Genomic DNA, 19,469 nt, shown 5'->3' on the forward strand with positions numbered 1-19,469 from the left:
CCATGGCTGTCAGCCAATCAGCATTCAGGGCTCGAACCACCCAGTAAATAATTAATATAAGGAAATGGTTTCAGATATCAGTGATCCATCCGTTTGCTCATTAGTAATGAACCATAAAGCATTCTTTCGTCAGAATATAGCATGAAATGTGCTTTGTGGACTCCACCAGACAGAGGTTGCTCTCCGGTTTTGTGATGAAACAAAGGTGTTGTTGAATTTATTCAGCCACTGTGTCTTCTTATTGTCTCGACCTTAGGCCCATATATCACGGTCGCAAGGCATATGAGCTAACATGTTATAGAGCAAACAACGCAATTATCACAACACATAGGTTTGGCTAACGCCAGTGATTTTACCTACACACCACTACTGCCTGTTAGCCAATTATAGCCCCACAGACAAGTACAGGCCTCTCACACATTGCGTTTTTATTTTACAAGAATTGCCTTCTGCGAGCCTGTATTTCGGGAGCAATTATACCTGCCCAATTCTGATATTTTGCCCAATTATTGGTATTTTGACCAATCAGATCAGAATTAGGCTGCCTGTGTATACTAGGTGCTTTGAGGTTGCATTGTAAAGTACTGAATAACTAAACACAGGTCACGTATTTGACATGGTCTAATATGTATTTGATTAATGTCTACAGACCAACGAAGGGCAGCATAGCCCACCTATGCCTGTCTCTCGTCAAACTTTCGATGCAAAACTCTGGTCCAGGGTGCGCAGATCTGATGCATGACACGCAGCTGATCTTTCAAAATAATAGTTTGGGAAATATTTATTTAACAAAACAAAACAATCAAGCCATGATCATAAATTACGAAGGGATCGAGCACATAGAGGTATTACATTTGATCGCGCACTATCGGCTACTTTTGTCTCACTACAATATGAGCGCCCCAGACCTCTTTTCCCCAGACCTCTTCTTTGTTGTCTTTTCCACAATGTGGGTTGACTTGGTATTGGGTTAGCCTGCTAACACATTCAACGACGTTGCTTACATTTCCAAATTATACAGAATTTAAATGACCCAAAACCTTTCGGCTAACCCAACATGCACCTGTTACCTTCCAATCTCTTTAATGTCTTCTACCATGTGAATGACAACGGTCGGTCACTTCCACCGTAAAACACCTCCCAATCCAATCCAGTGTCTTTTTTTGAAAACAATGCCCATATTTGGTGTGAGCAGGTGAACCCGAAGGCGGAGGATGAGGCACGGTTGGGGAGAAAAGGAGGTATATAGTCTCCTGCTGAAATGTGGATGCTACACTTCATTGAAGACATAATCATTCCCGGATTCTTGAAGAGAAAGCATCCTAACTGACAGGTAAGTAAACGCCACTATCCCGACGTTTGAGAAAGCCAATCTGAAATGTCGAGTTGTATCGCTAAATGTGTTCTAGCAATGGTTAAAATCACTTGATTTGAAATACAGCTTTGCTTGGATTTGTCTGTGAATACGTGTTTGAGCTGTTGGGATCGGAGCCATATATTGAGAAATTAATGACTGATTGGAATTCTTTGCTTTGTTCCAAATGATTGTATTTGGTTCAATTCCACTGTTTTTACAAGGTCTGCTAGTAGACTAGTGCTCTTTAGGTCACTGGTTAAACATTTTAACTAATTGTTACGAATTACAGCTGACTATGTCTACACTTACTAATGAGGACCTCTAATTTGTGTCATTTATACTGTAGTAATTGGTGGTCTGTATTGACGATATACCCTGCACCAGAAAATGGTATGGCTTTGTTCTTGGTTTTTAGGCCTTGCTTCATTAATCCTCCTTTGTTTTTTTCCAGAATGGCTGAAGATGATATTGCTGCACTGGTGGTTGACAATGGTTCAGGCATGTGCAAGGCTGGCTTTGCAGGAGATGATGCTCCTCGTGCTGTCTTCCCCTCCATTGTTGGAAGACCCAGACATCAGGTTGGAACCATACTGGCCTCTTGGATATCGGATTCACTTAATATAGGCTATACTTTTATACACAAACTATATGTGGACACTCCTTCAAATGAGTGGATTTGGCTGTTTCATCCACATGTTGTCAGTAGAAGGGCCTTACTGAAAAGCTCTGACTTTCAATGTGGCACTGTCCTAGAATGCCACATTTCCAACAAGTCAGTTTGTCAAATTCCTGCCCTGCTAGAGCTGTCCTGGTCAACTGTAAGTGCTGTTATTGAAGTGGGAACATCTAGGAGCAACAATAGCTCAGCTGTGAAGTGGTAGGCCACACAAGCTCACAGAATGGGACTGCTGAAGCATATCAAATGTTCTGACCTTGGTGTCAACACTCCCTACCGAGTTTCAAACTGCCCCTGGAAGCAGTTTGACGGAGGCCAGGAGAACGATACCTGCCCGACTGTAGTGTCAACTAAAGTTTGGTGGAGGAATAATGGTCTGGGGCTGTATTTCATGTTTCAGGCTAGGCCACTTAATTCCATTAATGGGAAATCTTAACGCTACAGCATACAATGACATTCTGGATGATTCTGTGCTCTTGTCTTTGTGGCAACAGTTTGGGTGAAGACCATTTCCTGTTTCAGCATGACAATACTCCTGTGCACAAAGCGAGGTCCATACAGAAATGGTCTGTGGATCGTATGGAAGAACTTGACTGGCCTGCACAGAGCCCGGACCTCAACCCCATCGAACACTTTTGTGATGAAGTGAAACACTGACTGCGAGTCAGGCCTATTTGCTCCACATCAGTGCCTGACTTCACTAATGCTCTTGTGGCTGAATGGAAGCAATTCCCCACAGCGTTGTTCAAACATCTAGTGGAACGCCTTCTCAGATGAGTGGAGGCTATTATAGCAGCAAAGGAGGGGACGAACTCTATATTAATACCCCTGATTTTGGAATTTAGATGTTTGAGAGAACATTACTGTAAGTAGACACATGCTATCTCTATATTTGACTTTGGGATAGTTTGAAGAGGCTATACAGAACTCTTCCTTCTGGGGGTGCTCTTGAGCCAAGAGGTCCACTAAATGGACAAATATTGGCCAGAAATGGCCTCATTAAAAAGGGACACCCCTCCCCAAACCCACTAACAAAAGAATAATGTATTGGTAGCCTAAAACTAAAGATTGGGATTTCATGAGTTAAGAAATTGATTGCGCTGTGTATGTGAAACATTCAGGCAACATTTGAAAACAACTTCTGTAGTGTAACTTGAGTTTATGCATAGTGCAGGGATAAAGTGTAACGTAATGTCTCTTTCCCCAGGGTGTGATGGTGGGCATGGGACAGAAGGACAGCTACGTGGGAGATGAGGCCCAGAGCAAGAGGGGCATCCTGACTCTGAAGTACCCCATCGAGCACGGCATTGTTACCAACTGGGACGACATGGAGAAGATCTGGCATCACACCTTCTACAATGAGCTGCGTGTGGCCCCCGAAGAGCATCCCGTCCTGCTCACAGAGGCCCCACTCAACCCCAAAGCCAACAGGGAGAAGATGACCCAGGTAAGTGGGGGCATTAGTGTGTTTTACAAATAAACACTGTGGCAGTAGTAAATAAACCCAGAAATTGGTTGTACATAGACTCCTCATCCACTAGCAGAATGTAGAGCAGTTTCACATCAGGGTTACACTGTTCACCTTGCCTGAGGGTAGTGGTGGGCCTCACATTCTTAGCAGTATTATAAAGAGTCTCACACAGTCCTAATTCCCACCTTCTATTCTTCCACCAGATCATGTTTGAGACCTTCAACAGCCCAGCCATGTATGTAGGTATCCAGGCCGTGCTTTCTTTGTATGCATCTGGTCGCACCACAGGAATCGTGATGGATTCCGGGGATGGCGTTAGCCACACGGTGCCCATCTACGAGGGCTACGCTCTTCCCCACGCCATCCTGCGTCTGGACCTGGCCGGACGCGACCTCACGGACTACCTGATGAAGATCCTGACTGAGCGTGGCTACAGCTTCACCACCACGGCCGAGAGGGAGATTGTGCGCGACATCAAGGAGAAGCTGGCCTACGTGGCGCTGGACTTTGAGCAGGAGATGAAGACCTCTGCCTCCAGTTCCTCTCTGGAGAAGAGCTACGAGCTGCCTGATGGACAGGTCATCACTATCGGCAACGAGCGCTTCCGGTGCCCTGAGACCATGTTCCAGCCGTCCTTCATTGGTGAGATGGTTTTTCAGTATCTTTTTTAAAGAGGAACTTCAGCTAAAAATGTCTTTTGTTAAAAGCCATTTGTCTATGGTTGGCGACTATAGTAATTCTAGTCCTGAAATCGTCATTTCTATCCACTACTAAAATGGAGGCTCTGAAAATGATGTTTCCTCTTGGGAGAGGTCACACAAGATGCACCCTCAGTTATGTATTGATATGATTATTCATAAGCACTAAACACCCAACTTTCTGGCTTTTTTAAAATGTATTTATAATAAATCAGTGGACAAAGATTCCATTTGGCCACTGGAGTCGCTCTTTAATACATGTACAAATGTTTTTGTCTAGACGATGTTCCTCAGCTTAGTGACAGTCATTCGCCACTATACAATGCTCTGAGGTTCTTGCCAGTTGTGTGTTCACTGACCTCATTAAAAGAGCTGTACTTGTAGGCCTGTTAATTTCTGTTCCTAGGGCTGCCATTGAGATGTACATGCTTGCTTTTGTAGGCATGGAAAGCACTGGAGTGCACGAGACCACCTACAACTCTATCATGAAGTGTGATGTGGACATCAGGAAAGACCTGTATGCCAACACTGTTCTCTCAGGTGGCACCACTATGTTCCCTGGCATCGCTGATAGAATGCAGAAGGAGATCAGTGGCTTGGCACCTCCTACTATGAAGATTAAGGTGGGCATTCACGTGTGATTCTGACATTTAGCCCATGGGCATTCAGTGTGGCATCTCTCGACTAGCCCTATTTTATTTTCTCATGTTACCTTTTTGGCTTCCTGAATACTTTCATCAGAAATCTAATTTATGACTGTATTCTGCACTAAGACAACTTTAGATCTCCCTGTTTTACTAATGAATATGTTCAAATCTCTTGTTGCCAGATCATCGCCCCTCCCGAGCGTAAATACTCTGTGTGGATTGGTGGTTCCATCCTGGCCTCTCTCTCCACCTTCCAACAGATGTGGATTTCCAAGCAGGAATACGAGGAATCCGGCCCGTCTATCGTCCACCGCAAATGTTTCTAAAGCCTTGACTCTTAACCTCCGTGTTACTCCTTTCAGGGAGTCTGTTATTTCAGATGGCTCTCCTGTCCAGCAGCCAACACTTGCCCCTGTCCCCTAAGCATTTGTGTGGCTCTAAAATGATCAGATGAGTAGAAGTGACTTCCACCTATCCTAACTGGTAGAGAAAGCCATATCGTTTCAGTTCTACATGGTGTCCTGGGGGGGAGTGACAGGGTGGTTTCTGGGTAGGCTCAGTGTTAGGGTTGTGACATTCTGCCTTGTGTTGTTTGTTACTATTAGTCTTGCTGTACCATGTAACATCTGCTACTGGGCCATTGAATAAACGTTCACTGTAATGTGATACTCTGTAGTCTATTTGCAACATTAAGTCTTGTCATATGTTCAGAATGCGTTTGTCACTTTTAATTTACTGATCATTTCAGGGAATGATGTGATTTGTAAACACACTTAATGTATAATGGCTGGAACCCACTGCAGTTTAAATCATTAAATCAGATGGGTGACAAATGGTTCTCATTGTTAAATTCTCTTGGTGAACCTCATGTTTATGGCTTCATCTCTCAGATCTTTGGGATGTGCTGGCCAGATGACATCCTTTCGTCTCAGTATAGCTGAAGGCAAGGTGAAGAAGCCACTTCTATAATGTACACTGAAAGCCCACTGTCTTTGACAGGAGTACATGCTAAAGAACGGAAGTAGCTGTTCTCATCACATCAGTGAACATAAGAGGACAACTCATTTTATATCAGGGGGGTCTTGTCATGAAAAGCTTTGCAGGTGTATGTTCTACACCAGTGCTAAAACACCTGATGACAGAATTTAAATCCCAGACTGAAGCAGGTGAGTTTACCAAAGAGCTCACTAGACCCGACGCTGGTTTTGGCATTGGTAACGCTGGTCAACTGGGTGGGACTTCATATGGCAGGCACATTTCAATCAAACTCAGGTCCACTTTCAGTATTTATCTAGACCTGGGGCACCAGATGGGTGTAATTTAATGATCCTATCAAGCAGCGCTAGGGTTAGTCCTGGAAGTAACACCTGCAGACTCCAGGCCTGCAGCTGGAGATCCCTGATTTACATGCTATGTCCACTAGATGGCAGTGCCGTCTTCACATTGTCACATGACCTACACTGGTAGTGAAGATGGTGCTGACTGAGCATGGGACAACCTCAGTGGTTTAATCTAAACCCTTAGGGATCTTAGTTTTTTTGGTGGCTGCATGTACCTAGAACTGATACTGTATAGCCCTCATATTCATATCTGGACTGGAAGCCAGTTCCACTGCTTTATTTTTCATTGTTCCCCTCTAATTAGGTAATGATTCAGACCTGGGATACCAGGTGGGTGCCATTAATGATTAGGTAGAACAGAAAACCAGCAGTAGTCCAGACCTCCAGTGTATGAGCAGTTCTCCAGTGTATGAGCTGTACTCCAGACCTCCAGAGTATGAGCTGTACTCCAGATCTCCAGTGTATGAGCAGTACTCCAGACCTCCAGTGTATGAGCAGTACTCCAGACCTCCAGTGTATGAGCAGTACTCCAGATCTCCAGTGTATGAGCAGTACTCCAGATCTCCAGTGTATTTCTCCTTCTCCCAAATCCAGTCAGCTGATGTTCTGAAAGAGCTGCAAAATCTGGACCTACAAATCAGCCGGGCTAGACAATCTGGACCCTTTCTTTCTAAAAGTATCTGCCGAAATTGTTGCCACCCCTATTACTAGCCTGTTCAACCTCTTTCGTGTCGTCTGCGAATCCCAAAGATTGGAAAGCAGCTGCGGTCATCTCCCTCTTCAAAGGGGGGACACTCTTGACCCAAACTGCTACAGACATATCTATCTATCCTACACTGCCTTTCTAAGATCTTCAAAAGCCAAGTCAACAAACAGATTACCGACCATTTCGAATCTCACCATACCCTCTCTGCTATGCAATCTGGTTTCAGAGCTGGTCATGGGTGCACCTCAGCCACGCTCAAGGTCCTAAACGATATCTTAACCGCCATCGATAAGAAACATTACTGTGCAGCCATGTTCAATGATCTGGCCAAGGCTTTCGACTCTGTCAATCACCACATCCTCATCGGCAGACTCGACAGCCTTGGTTTCTCAAATGATTGCCTCGCCTGGTTCACCAACTACTTCTCTGATAGAGTTCAGTGTGTCAAATCGGAGAGTCTGCTGTCCGGACCTCTGGCAGTCTCCATAGGGGTGCCACAGGGTTCAATTCTTGGACCGACTCTCTTCTCTGTATACATCAATTATGTCGCTCTTGCTGCTGGTGAGTCTATGATCCACCTCTACGCAGATGACACCATTCTGTATACTTCTGGCCCTTCTTTGGACACTGTGTTAACAACCCTCCAGGGTAGCTTCAATGACATACACTCTCCTTCTGTGGCCTCCAATTGCTCTTAAATACAAGTAAAACTAAATGCATGCTCTTCAACCGATCACTGCCTGCACCTGCCCGCCTGTCCAACATCACTACTCTGGACGGCTCTGACTTAGAATACGTGGACAACTACAAATACCTAGGTGTCTGGTTAGACTGTAAACTCTCCTTCCAGACCCACATCAAACATCTCCAATCCAGAGTTAAATCTAGAATTGGCTTCCTATCTCGCAACAAAGCATCCTTCACTCATGCTGCCCAACATACCCTTGTAAAACTGACCATCCTACCAATCCTCGACTTCGGCAATGACCTCCAGTGTATGAGCAGTACTCCAGACCTCCAGTGTATGAGCAGTACTCCAGACCTCCAGATCTCCAGTGTATGAGCAGTACTCCAGACCTCCAGTGTATGAGCAGTACTCCAGACCTCCAGTATATGAGCAGTACTCCAGACCTCCAGTGTATGAGCAGTACTCCAGACCTCCAGTATATGAGCAGTACTCCAGACCTCCAGTATATGAGCAGTACTCCAGACCTCCAGATCTCCAGTGTATGAGCAGTTCTCCAGAGTATGCCCCTGCTGTATAGAATCATAGGTTAAATCGGGTGTCAAACTCATTCCACGGAGGGTCGAGTGTCTGTGGGTTTTTGTTTTTTCCATTAAGACCTAGACAACCAGGTGAGGGGAGTTCCTTACTAATTAGTGACCTTAATTAATCAATCAAGTACAAGGGAGGAGCAAAAACCCACAGACATTCAGCATTCTATGGAATGAGTTTGACACGTGTGTGAAATCAATTTGGTCCACTGTAGTCTTTTGAAAGGGGCGGGAATTGAATGAACAACCAATCCATAGACAGTTTCACACCCAACTAGCTGTTTACTGTTTTCCATCCTTTTGAGGAAAATCCATGAGGCTTTGGCCCCTTTGTGGGGTATGAGATCGTTGAGACAATAACAACATTTTCTCTGAAAAGGAGGTAAAGGATGAGTGAATTATCTATTGGATTTTACATTTGGATAACAGCTCCAATTATGTTCTGATGTCATTGAATATTTAATTTAAACTTATTTATTCCCCAAACAATGATAGAATCATCCATAAATATCACCTGTGAATTAATAAAACAAAGCAATGGACAAATGTCATATCTGCTCTCAAATGCATTACTCCTCCTGGATCTATGTAGGAATATTATTGATGACCAGTACCTCATTCATAGTTTCATGTACACTATACCTGCTGTCTAAAATGCCTTTATGTTAGTAGGAGGAGATATGTTAGTATGTTAGTAGGAGATATGTTAGTAGGAGATATGTTAGGAGGATATATGTTAGTAGGAGATATGTTAGTAGGAGATATGTTAGTAGGAGATATGTTAGTAGGAGGAGATATGTTAGTAGGAGATATGTTAGTAGGAGATATGTTAGTAGTAGGAGATATGTTAGGAGGAGATATGTTAGTAGGAGATATGTTAGTAGGAGGAGATATGTTAGTAGGAGATATGTTAGTAGGAGGAGATATGTTAGTAGGAGATATGTTAGTAGGAGATATGTTAGTAGTAGGAGATATGTTAGTAGGAGATATGTTAGTAGGAGATATGTTAGTAGGAGGAGATATGTTAGTAGGAGATATGTTAGTAGGAGATATGTTAGTAGGGGATATGTTAGTAGGAGATATGTTAGTAGGAGGAGATATGTTAGTAGTAGGAGATATGTTAGTAGGAGGAGATATGTTAGTAGGAGATATGTTAGTAGGAGATATGTTAGTAGGAGGAGATATGTTAGTAGGAGATATGTTAGTAGGATATATGTTAGGAGGAGATATGTTAGTAGGAGGAGATATGTTAGTAGGAGATATGTTAGGAGGAGATATGTTAGTAGTAGGAGATATGTTAGGAGGAGATATGTTAGTAGGAGGAGATATGTTAGTAGGAGATATGTTAGTAGGAGATATGTTAGTAGGAGGAGATATGTTAGTAGGAGATATGTTAGGAGGAGATATGTTAGTAGTAGGAGATATGTTAGTAGGAGATATGTTAGGAGGAGATATGTTAGTAGTAGGAGATATGTTAGGAGGAGATATGTTAGTAGGAGATATGTTAGTAGGAGATATGTTAGTAGGAGGAGATATGTTAGTAGGAGATATGTTAGTAGGAGATATGTTAGTAGGAGATATGTTAGTAGGAGGAGATATGTTAGTAGGAGATATGTTAGTAGGAGGAGATATGTTAGTAGGAGATATGTTAGTAGGAGATATGTTAGTAGTAGGAGATATGTTAGGAGGAGATATGTTAGTAGGAGATATGTTAGTAGGAGATATGTTAGTAGGAGGAGATATGTTAGTAGGAGATATGTTAGTAGGATATATGTTAGTAAGAGATATGTTAGTAGGGGATATGTTAGTAGGAGATATGTTAGTAGGAGGAGATATGTTAGTAGGAGATATGTTAGTAGGAGATATGTATCTTTAAAATTACTTATTTAAAGCGCCCAGCACGTCATCCTCGTTAACAGTTTAAAAAATGTCAGAGAGTGAGATAGGGAAGCGACAGCAGAGAAGTCCTGTAAGGCAATACAAACCAGACTAGATGCCAAAACTGTGACGGCCGGGATGGATAAATTGTACAATGATTGCTCTGCAGGTAGGCCTACAAAGCGGCAGCTCTCAAACACCATACGTGGAGCAACAGATTGTTGGATGTCTATGAACATGCTGTAATACATCACTGTAGAGACCCATCACATTGATGAGCTCTTTGGAAATGAAGTCCCATGTAGGGACTGACCACAGAACATGGAGGAGAGGCACACAGCAGAAAACCTAAAACGGCATCAACTACCATTGTTGCTGAGTGGGTGGGGGACAGTGGTAAGATGAGCGCTGTGTGGTAGGGTTTCCACTAGATAGCACAGCCACAAAGTCAAAATTGTCTATCATAAAAATTATAGAAATAGGCGGGGTTTATGACTTTGTGGCTGTGGTAACTACGGTGACGACCATCTGGTAGGTAGCCAGGTCTGTGGTAGATTGAACAGCATTGCCCCTTAGTTGAGCAGTTTACTACCGCTGTTAGCAGTGGCGTGTATTCATAGATGGCAAGGGAAGTCAGGCTTTCCCAAAACATTGACCAATAAAACAATACATAAACGTCCTTCAGTTCGCAAGAGGCTGAACGAATCTCACCGGAGAAAACATCCGATCGAGCGAAACAGCGGCCATCTATCTGATGCTGTCTGGTCAACATTATTGCCGCCCGTAGCATTGAATGCAAGGGAAGCCAGCAAGCATTTGGCCTCCCTTGATCATTTAAAAAAATAATAATAATAGCCAATCGGCGTTGAGCTAAACTGAGCGAGCTCAACTGTGAATGGTCCTGGCACACCCCAAAAAAAGTGTAAATGGAATCCAGTATGGATTTCACATCAAAAGCCAAACATAATTGACAGAGACATGAATTGTATCTTGTTGTGCTGTTTTCCTCCGTTTGCTAGCTAGCTAGCTAGCTAAAATTGGCCCTTTCCTAAATTACCCATGGATGGAGATAGGGATTTGGACTTGTGGTTTTACTTAATTCTCTGTACTGGCCAATGATTATAATGGCGATTTTGATCCAACCATTAATTCATACATTGTGCCCCTGGCCTGAGAGGATGGAAGTTCAATATGTAGCTAATGTACTGTAGTAGGCTAATGTTAACTAGCGGCACATTGTTGCCCATGAAAGGAAGTTAGGCTTGCGAGCAATAATTTTAGCCAGGTAGCCTAGGACAACAAAAACAAAGTGTGTACTGTATGACAGAGTCATAGACTGTTTCGTCAACATGAAAGAGAGGAGGATGGCATTGGCATTTCTCTACAAGTAGAGTCAACATGTTTTTTTCTATGTGCACAAATGCGCACACACACACACACACACAGAGAGAAATCAGAACCATGGACAGCCACATCACATTTAGCTTACATTGATTGGACTAAATTGTTTTTGGTATCTTTTAGTTGTCACTGTATTAGACTAAGCAGAGGTGATTTGATGATGTTGAAATGGTGCTGGAATAGTGAAGGCAACTTCTGTTTTCTTTGCAACTTGTGGCAACTCTGTGATTCTAAATCAACAGTTGTTTAGTAGTCTGAAGATGTCACAAACATTAACTTGACCATGCTGTAGATCATGTAACTGTTTGTTACATTCAATGTGCTTTGAGGACTCCACCAGACAGAGGTTGCTCTCTGGTTTTCTGATGAAACAAAGGTGTTGTTGAATTTATTCAGCCACTGTGTCTTCTTATTGTCTCGACCATATATCACGGTCGCAAGGCATATGAGCTAACATGTTATAGAGCAAACAACGCAATTATCACAACACATAGGTTTGGCTAACGCCAGTGATTTTACCTACACACCACTACTGCCTGTTAGCCAATTATAGCCCCACAGACAAGTACAGGCCTCTCACACATTGCGTTTTTATTTTACAAGAATTGCCTTCTGCTAGCCTGTATTTCGGGAGCAATTATACCAGCCCAATTCTGATATTTTGCCCAATTATTGGTATTTTGACCAATCAGATCAGAATTAGGCTGCCTGTGTATACTAGGTGCTTTGAGGTTGCATTGTAAAGTACTGAATAACTAAACACAGGTCACGTATTTGACATGGTCTAATATGTATTTGATTCATGTCTACAGACCATGAAGGGCAGCATAGCCCACCTATGCCTGTCTCTCGTCAAACTTTCGATGCAAAACTCTGGTCCAGGGTGCGCAGATCTGATGCATGACACGCAGCTGATCTTTCAAAATAATAGTTTGGGAAATATTTATTTAACAAAACAAAACAATCAAGCCAAGTTCATAAATTACGAAGGGATCGAGCACATAGAGGTATTACATTTGATCACGCACTATCGGCTACTTTTGTCTCACTACAATATGAGCGCCCCAGACCTCTTTTCCCCAGACCTCTTCTTTGTTGTCTTTTCCACAATGTGGATTGACTTGATATTGGGTTAGACTGCTAACACATTCAACGACGTTGCTTACATTTCCCAATTATACTGATTTAAATTACCCAAAACCTTTCGGCTAACCCAACATGTACCTGTTACCTTCCAATCTCTTTAATGTCTTCTACCATGTGAATGACAACTGTCGGTCACTTCCACCGTAAAACACCTCCCAATCCAATCCGGTGTCTTTTTTTGAAAACAATGCCCATATTTGGTGTGAGCAGGTGAACGCGAAGGCGGAGGATGAGGCACGGTTGGGGAGAAAAGGAGGTATATAGTCTCCTGCTGAAATGTGGATGCTACACTTCATTGAAGACATAATCATTCCCGGATTCTTGAAGAGAAAGCATCCTAACTGACAGGTAAGCAAACGCCACTATCCCGACGTTTGAGAAAGCCAATCTGAAATGTCGAGTTGTATCGCTAAATGTGTTCTAGCAATGGTAAAAATCACTTGATTTGAAATACAGCTTTGCTTGGATTTGTCTGTGAATACGTGTTTGAGCTGTTGGGATCGGAGCCATGTATTGAGAAAGAATAAATGACTGATTGGAAATCTTTGCTTTGTTCCAAATGATTGTATTTGGTTAAATCCCACTGTTTTTACAAGGTCTGCTAGTAGACTGGTTCTCTTTAAATCGGTGGTTAAACATTTTAACTCATTGTTATGAATTACAGCTGACTATGTCTACTCTTACTAATGAGGACCTCTAATTTGTCTCATTTATACTGTAGTAATTGGTGGTCTGTATTGACGATATACCCTGCACCAGAAAATGGTATGGCTTTGTTCTTGCTTTTTAGGCCTTGCTTCATTAATCCTCCTTTGTTTTTTTCCAGAATGGCTGAAGATGATATTGCTGCACTGGTGGTTGACAATGGTTCAGGCATGTGCAAGGCTGGCTTTGCAGGAGATGATGCTCCCCGTGCTGTCTTCCCCTCCATTGTTGGAAGACCCAGACATCAGGTTGGAACCATACTGGGCTCTTGGATATCGGATTCACTTAATATAGGCTATACCTTTTATACACAAACTATATGTGGACACTCCTTCAAATGAGTGGATTTGGCTGTTTCATCCACATGTTGTCAGTAGAAGGGCCTTACTGAAAAGGTCTGCCTTTCAATGTGGCACTGTCCTAGAATGCCACATTTCCTACAAGTCAGTTTGTCAAATTCCTGCCCTGCTAGAGCTGTCCTGGTCAACTGTAAGTGCTGTTATTGAAGTGGGAACATCTAGGAGCAACAATAGCTCAGCTGTGAAGTGGTAGGCCACACAAGCTCACAGAATGGGACTGCTGAAGCATATCAAATGTTCTGACCTTGGTGTCAACACTCCCTACCGAGTTTCAAACTGCCCCTGGAAGCAGTTTGACGGAGGCCAGGAGAACGATACCTGCCCGACTGTAGTGTCAACTAAAGTTTGGTGGAGGAATAATGGTCTGGGGCTGTATTTCATGTTTCAGGCTAGGCCACTTAATTCCATTAATGGGAAATCTTAACGCTACAGCATACAATGACATTCTGGATGATTCTGTGCTCTTGTCTTTGTGGCAACAGTTTGGGTGAAGACCATTTCCTGTTTCAGCATGACAATACTCCTGTGCACAAAGCAAGGTCCATACAGAAATGGTCTGTGGATCGTATGGAAGAACTTGACTGGCCTGCACAGAGCCCGGACCTCAACCCCATCGAACACTTTTGTGATGAAGTGGAACACTGACTGCGAGTCAGGCCTATTTGCTCCACATCAGTGCCTGACTTCACTAATGCTCTTGTGGCTGAATGGAAGCAATTCCCCACAGCGTTGTTCAAACATCTAGTGGAACGTCTTCTCAGATGAGTGGAGGCTATTATAGCAGCAAAGGAGGGGACGAACTCTATATTAATACCCCTGATTTTGGAATTTAGATGTTTGAGAGAACATTACTGTAAGTAGACACATGCTATCTCTATATTTGACTTTGGGATAGTTTGAAGAGGCTATACAGAACTCTTCCTTCTGGGGGTGCTCTTGAGCCAAGAGGTCCACTAAATGGACAAACGTTGGCCAGAAATGGCCTCATTAAAAAGACACCCCTCCCCAAACACACTAACAAAAGCATAATGTATTGGTAGCCTAAAACTAAAGATTGGGATTTCATGAGTTAAGAAATTGATTGCGCTGTGTCTGTGAAACATACAGGCAACTCAAGCCAACATTTGAAAACAACTTCTGTAGTGTAACTTGAGTTTGTGTAGTGCAGGGACAAAGTGTAACGGTAGTGTCTCTTTCCCCAGGGTGTGATGGTGGGCATGGGACAGAAGGACAGCTACGTGGGAGATGAGGCCCAGAGCAAGAGGGGCATCCTGACTCTGAAGTACCCCATCGAGCACGGCATTGTTACCAACTGGGACGACATGGAGAAGATCTGGCATCACACCTTCTACAATGAGCTGCGTGTGGCCCCCGAAGAGCATCCCGTCCTGCTCACAGAGGCTCCACTCAACCCCAAAGCCAACAGGGAGAAGATGACCCAGGTAAGTGGGGGCATTAGTGTGTTTTACAAATAAACACTGGCAGTGGTAAATAAACCCAGAAATTGGTTTTACATAGACTCCTCATCCACTAGCAGAATGTAGCACAGTTTCACATTAGGGTTACTCTGTTCACCTTGCTTGAGGGTAGGTATTGATTAGTGGTGGGCCTCACAAATACTGCTAAGAATATGTGTTTAAACCCCCTTTTTATAAAGAGTCTCACAGTCCTAATTCCCACCTTCTATTCTTCTCCCAGATCATGTTTGAGACCTTCAACAGCCCAGCCATGTATGTAGGTATCCAGGCTGTTCTTTCTTTGTACGCATCTGGTCGCACCACAGGAATCGTGATGGATTCCGGGGATGGCGTTAGCCACACGGTGCCCATCTACGAGGGCTACGCTCTTCCCCACGCCATCCTGCGTCTGGACCTGGCCGGACGCGACCTCACGGACTACCTGATGAAGATCCTGACTGAGCGAGGCTACAGCTTCACCACCACGGCCGAGAGGGAGATTGTGCGCGACATCAAGGAGAAGCTGGCCTACGTGGCGCTGGACTTTGAGCAGGAGATGAAGACCTCTGCCTCCAGTTCCTCTCTGGAGAAGAGCTACGAGCTGCCTGATGGACAGGTCATCACTATCGGCAACGAGCGCTTCCGGTGCCCTGAGACCATGTTCCAGCCGTCCTTCATTGGTGAGATGTTTTTCAGTATCTTTTAAAGAGGAACTTCAGCTAAAAATGTCTTTGTTAAAAGCCATTTGTCTATTGTTGGCGACTATAGTAATTCTTGTCCTGATGCACCCTCAGTTATGTATTGATATGATTATTCATAAGCACTAAACGCCTAACTTTCTGGCTTGTTTTAAATGTATTTATTATAAATCAGCGGACAAAGGTTCCATTTGGCCACTGGAGTTGCTCTTTAATACATGTACAAATGTTCTTGTCTAGACGATGTTACTCAGCTTAGTGACAGTCATTCACCACTATACAATCCTCTGGAGCTCTGAGGTTCTTGCCAGTTGGGTGTTCACTGACCTCATTAAAAGAGCTGTACTTGTAGGCCTGTTAATTTCTGTTCCTAGGGCTGCCATTGATGTACATGCTTGCTTTTGTAGGCATGGAAAGCACTGGAGTGCACGAGACCACCTACAACTCTATCATGAAGTGTGATGTGGACATCAGGAAAGACCTGTATGCCAACACTGTTCTCTCAGGTGGCACCACTATGTTCCCTGGCATCGCTGATAGAATGCAGAAGGAGATCAGTGGCTTGGCACCTCCTACTATGAAGATTAAGGTGGGCATTCATGTGTGATTCTGACTTTTAGCCCATGGGCATTCAGTGTGGCATCTCTCGACTAGCCTTTTATTTTCTCATGTTACCTTTTTGGCTTCTCGAATACTTTCATCAGAAATCTAATTTATGAATGTGTTCTGCAATAAAACAACTTTAGATATCCCTGTTTTACTAATGAATACGTTCAAATCTCTTGTTGCCAGATCATCGCCCCTCCCGAGCGTAAATACTCTGTGTGGATTGGCGGTTCCATCCTGGCCTCTCTCTCCACCTTCCAACAGATGTGGATTTCCAAGCAGGAATACGAGGAATCCGGCCCGTCTATCGTCCACCGCAAATGTTTCTAAAGCCTCGACTCTTAACCTCCGTGTTACTCCTTTCAGGGAGTCTGTTATTTCAGATGGCTCTCCTGTCCAGAAGCCAACACCTTGCCCCTGTCTCCTAAGCATTTGTGTGGCTCTAAAATGATCAGATGAGTAGAAGTGACTTCCACCTATCCTAACTGGTAGAGAACTGGTAGAGAAAGCTATATTTTCAGTTCTACATGGTGTCCTGGGGGGGAGTGACAGGGTGGTTTCTGGGTAGGCTCAGTGTTAGGGTTGTGACATTCTGCCTTGTGTTGTATGTAACATCTGCTACTGGGCCATTGAATAAACATTCACCGTAATGTGATACTTTGTGTACTCTATTTGCAACAGTAAGTCTTGTAATGCGTTTGACACTACTTTTTTTTTCTAATTTACTGATAATTTCAGGGAATAATGTGATTTGTAAACACACTTAATGTATTTGTCATTGGCTGGAACCCACTGCAGGTTAAATCAAATTAAATTCTCTTGGTGAACCTCACGTTTATGGCTTCATCTCTCAGATCTTTGGGATGTGCTGATGTGCTGGCCAGATGACATCCTTTCATCTCAGTATAGATGAAGGCAAGGTGAAGAAGCCACTTCTATAATGTACACTGAAAGCCCACTGTCTTTGACAGGAGTACATGCTAATGAACGGAAGTAGCTGTTCTAATCGCATCAGTGATGACGAGGACAGCTAATTTTATCAGGGTGGTCTTGTCATGAAAAGCTTTGCAGGTGTGTGTTCTATACCAGTGCTAAAACACCTGATGACAGTATTTAAATCCCAGACTGAAGCAGGTGAGTTAACCAAAGAGCTCGCTAGACCAGACGCCTGTTTTGTCATTGGTAACGCTGGTCAACTGGGTGGGACTTCATACGGCAGGCACATTTCAATCGAAGCCAGGTTCACTGATTATTTTCAGTATTTATCTAGACCTGGGGCACCAGATGAGTGCCATTTAATGATCCTATTGACCAGCGCTAGGGTTAGTCCTGGAAGTTGCACCAGACTCCTGGCCTGCAGTTGGAGATCCCTGATTTACATGATATGTCCACTAGATGGCAGTGCCGTCTTGACATTGTCACATGCCCTTCACTAGTAGGCGAGCAGGTGCTGCTTTCACATTCTGTCACATGACCTATGCTGGTAGTGAAGACGGTGCTGACTGAGCATGGGACAACCTCAGTGGTTTAATCTAAACCCTTAGGGATCTTAGTTTTTTTGGTGGCTGCATGTACCTAGAACTGATACTGTATAGCCCTCATATTCATATCTGGACTGGAAGCCAGTTCCACTGCTTTATTCTTCATTGTTCCCCTCTAATTAGGTAATGATTTAGACCTGGGATACCAGGTGGGTGCCATTAATGATTAGGTAGAACAGAACCAGCAGTAGTCCAGACCTCCAGTGTATGAGCAGTTCTCCAGAGTATGAGCTGTACTCCAGACCTCCAGACCTCCAGAGTATGAGCTGTACTCCAGACCTCCAGATCTCCAGTGTATGAGCAGTACTCCAGACCTCCAGTGTATGAGCAGTACTCCAGACCTCCAGACCTCCAGTGTATGAGCAGTACTCCAGACCTCCAGTGTATGAGCAGTACTCCAGACCTCCAGTGTATGAGCAGTACTCCAGATCTCCAGTGTATGAGCTGTACTCCAGATCTCCAGTGTATGAGCAGTACTCCAGACCTCCAGTGTATGAGCAGTACTCCAGACCTCCAGTGTATGAGCAGTACTCCTGATCTCCAGTGTATGAGCTGTACTCCAGATCTCCAGTGTATGAGCAGTACTCCAGATCTCCAGTGTATGAGCAGTACTCCAGATCTCCATAGTATGAGCAGTACTCCAGATCTCCAGTGTATGAGCAGTACTCCAGATCTCCATAGTATGAGCAGTACTACAGATCTCCAGTGTATGAGCAGTACTCCAGATCTCCAGTGTATGAGCAGTACTCCAGATCTCCATAGTATGAGCAGTACTACAGATCTCCAGTGTATGAGCAGTACTCCAGATCTCCATAGTATGAGCAGTACTACAGATCTCCAGTGTATGAGCAGTACTCCAGATCTCCAGTGTATGAGCAGTACTCCAGATCTCCATAGTATGAGCAGTACTACAGATCTCCAGTGTATGAGCAGTACTCCAGATCTCCAGTGTATGAGCAGTACTCCAGATCTCCATAGTATGAGCAGTACTACAGATCTCCAGTGTATGAGCAGTACTCCAGACCTCCAGTGTATGAGCAGTTCTCCAGAGTATGCCCCTGCTGTATAGAGTCATAGCTTAAATCGGGTGTCCAACTCATTCCACGGAGGGTCGAGTGTCTGTGGGTTTTTGTTTTTTCCTTTCAATTAAGACCTAGACAACCAGGTGAGGGGAGTTCCTTACTAATTAGTGACCTTAATTAATCAATCAAGTACAAGGGAGGAGCAAAAACCCACAGACATTCAGCATTCTATGGAATGAGTTTGACACGTGTGTGAAATCAATTTGGTCCACTGTAGTCTTTTGAAAGGGGCGGGAATTGAATGAACAACCAATCCATAGACAGTTTCACACCCAACTAGCTGTTTACTGTTTTCCATCTTTTTGAGGAAAATCCATGAGGCTTTGGCCCCTTTGTGGGGTATGAGATCGTTGATCAATAACAACATTTTCTCTGAAAAGGAGGTAAAGGATGAGTGAATTATCTATTGGATTTTACATTTGGATA

General features: G+C 43.7%; 2 protein-coding genes across 2 annotated transcripts; both read left to right on the forward strand.

Annotated features, from left to right (window-relative positions):
* The first annotated feature begins 1,178 nt into the window (after positions 1-1,178).
* On the forward strand, positions 1,179-5,529 carry LOC110486095 (actin, non-muscle 6.2). The gene is made up of 6 exons (XM_036939196.2): positions 1,179-1,333; positions 1,809-1,935; positions 3,241-3,480; positions 3,708-4,146; positions 4,644-4,825; positions 5,032-5,529. Exons 2-6 carry the CDS (start codon positions 1,810-1,812, stop codon positions 5,173-5,175), a joined length of 1,131 nt encoding a protein of 376 aa, XP_036795091.1. The 5' UTR covers positions 1,179-1,333; position 1,809; the 3' UTR covers positions 5,176-5,529.
* A 7,263-nt stretch (positions 5,530-12,792) lies between these two features.
* On the forward strand, positions 12,793-17,075 carry LOC110486091 (actin, non-muscle 6.2). The gene is made up of 6 exons (XM_090194480.1): positions 12,793-12,943; positions 13,422-13,548; positions 14,862-15,101; positions 15,358-15,796; positions 16,222-16,403; positions 16,607-17,075. The coding sequence occupies exons 2-6, from the start codon at positions 13,423-13,425 to the stop codon at positions 16,748-16,750; spliced, it is 1,131 nt and encodes a 376-aa protein (XP_090050606.1). The 5' UTR covers positions 12,793-12,943; position 13,422; the 3' UTR covers positions 16,751-17,075.
* Positions 17,076-19,469: the final 2,394 nt, after the last annotated feature.

This window comes from Oncorhynchus mykiss, chromosome 13 (genome assembly GCF_057628025.1).
Source record: "Oncorhynchus mykiss isolate SJ-2025 chromosome 13, ASM5762802v1, whole genome shotgun sequence".
NCBI classification, from domain to species: Eukaryota; Metazoa; Chordata; class Actinopteri; order Salmoniformes; family Salmonidae; genus Oncorhynchus; species Oncorhynchus mykiss.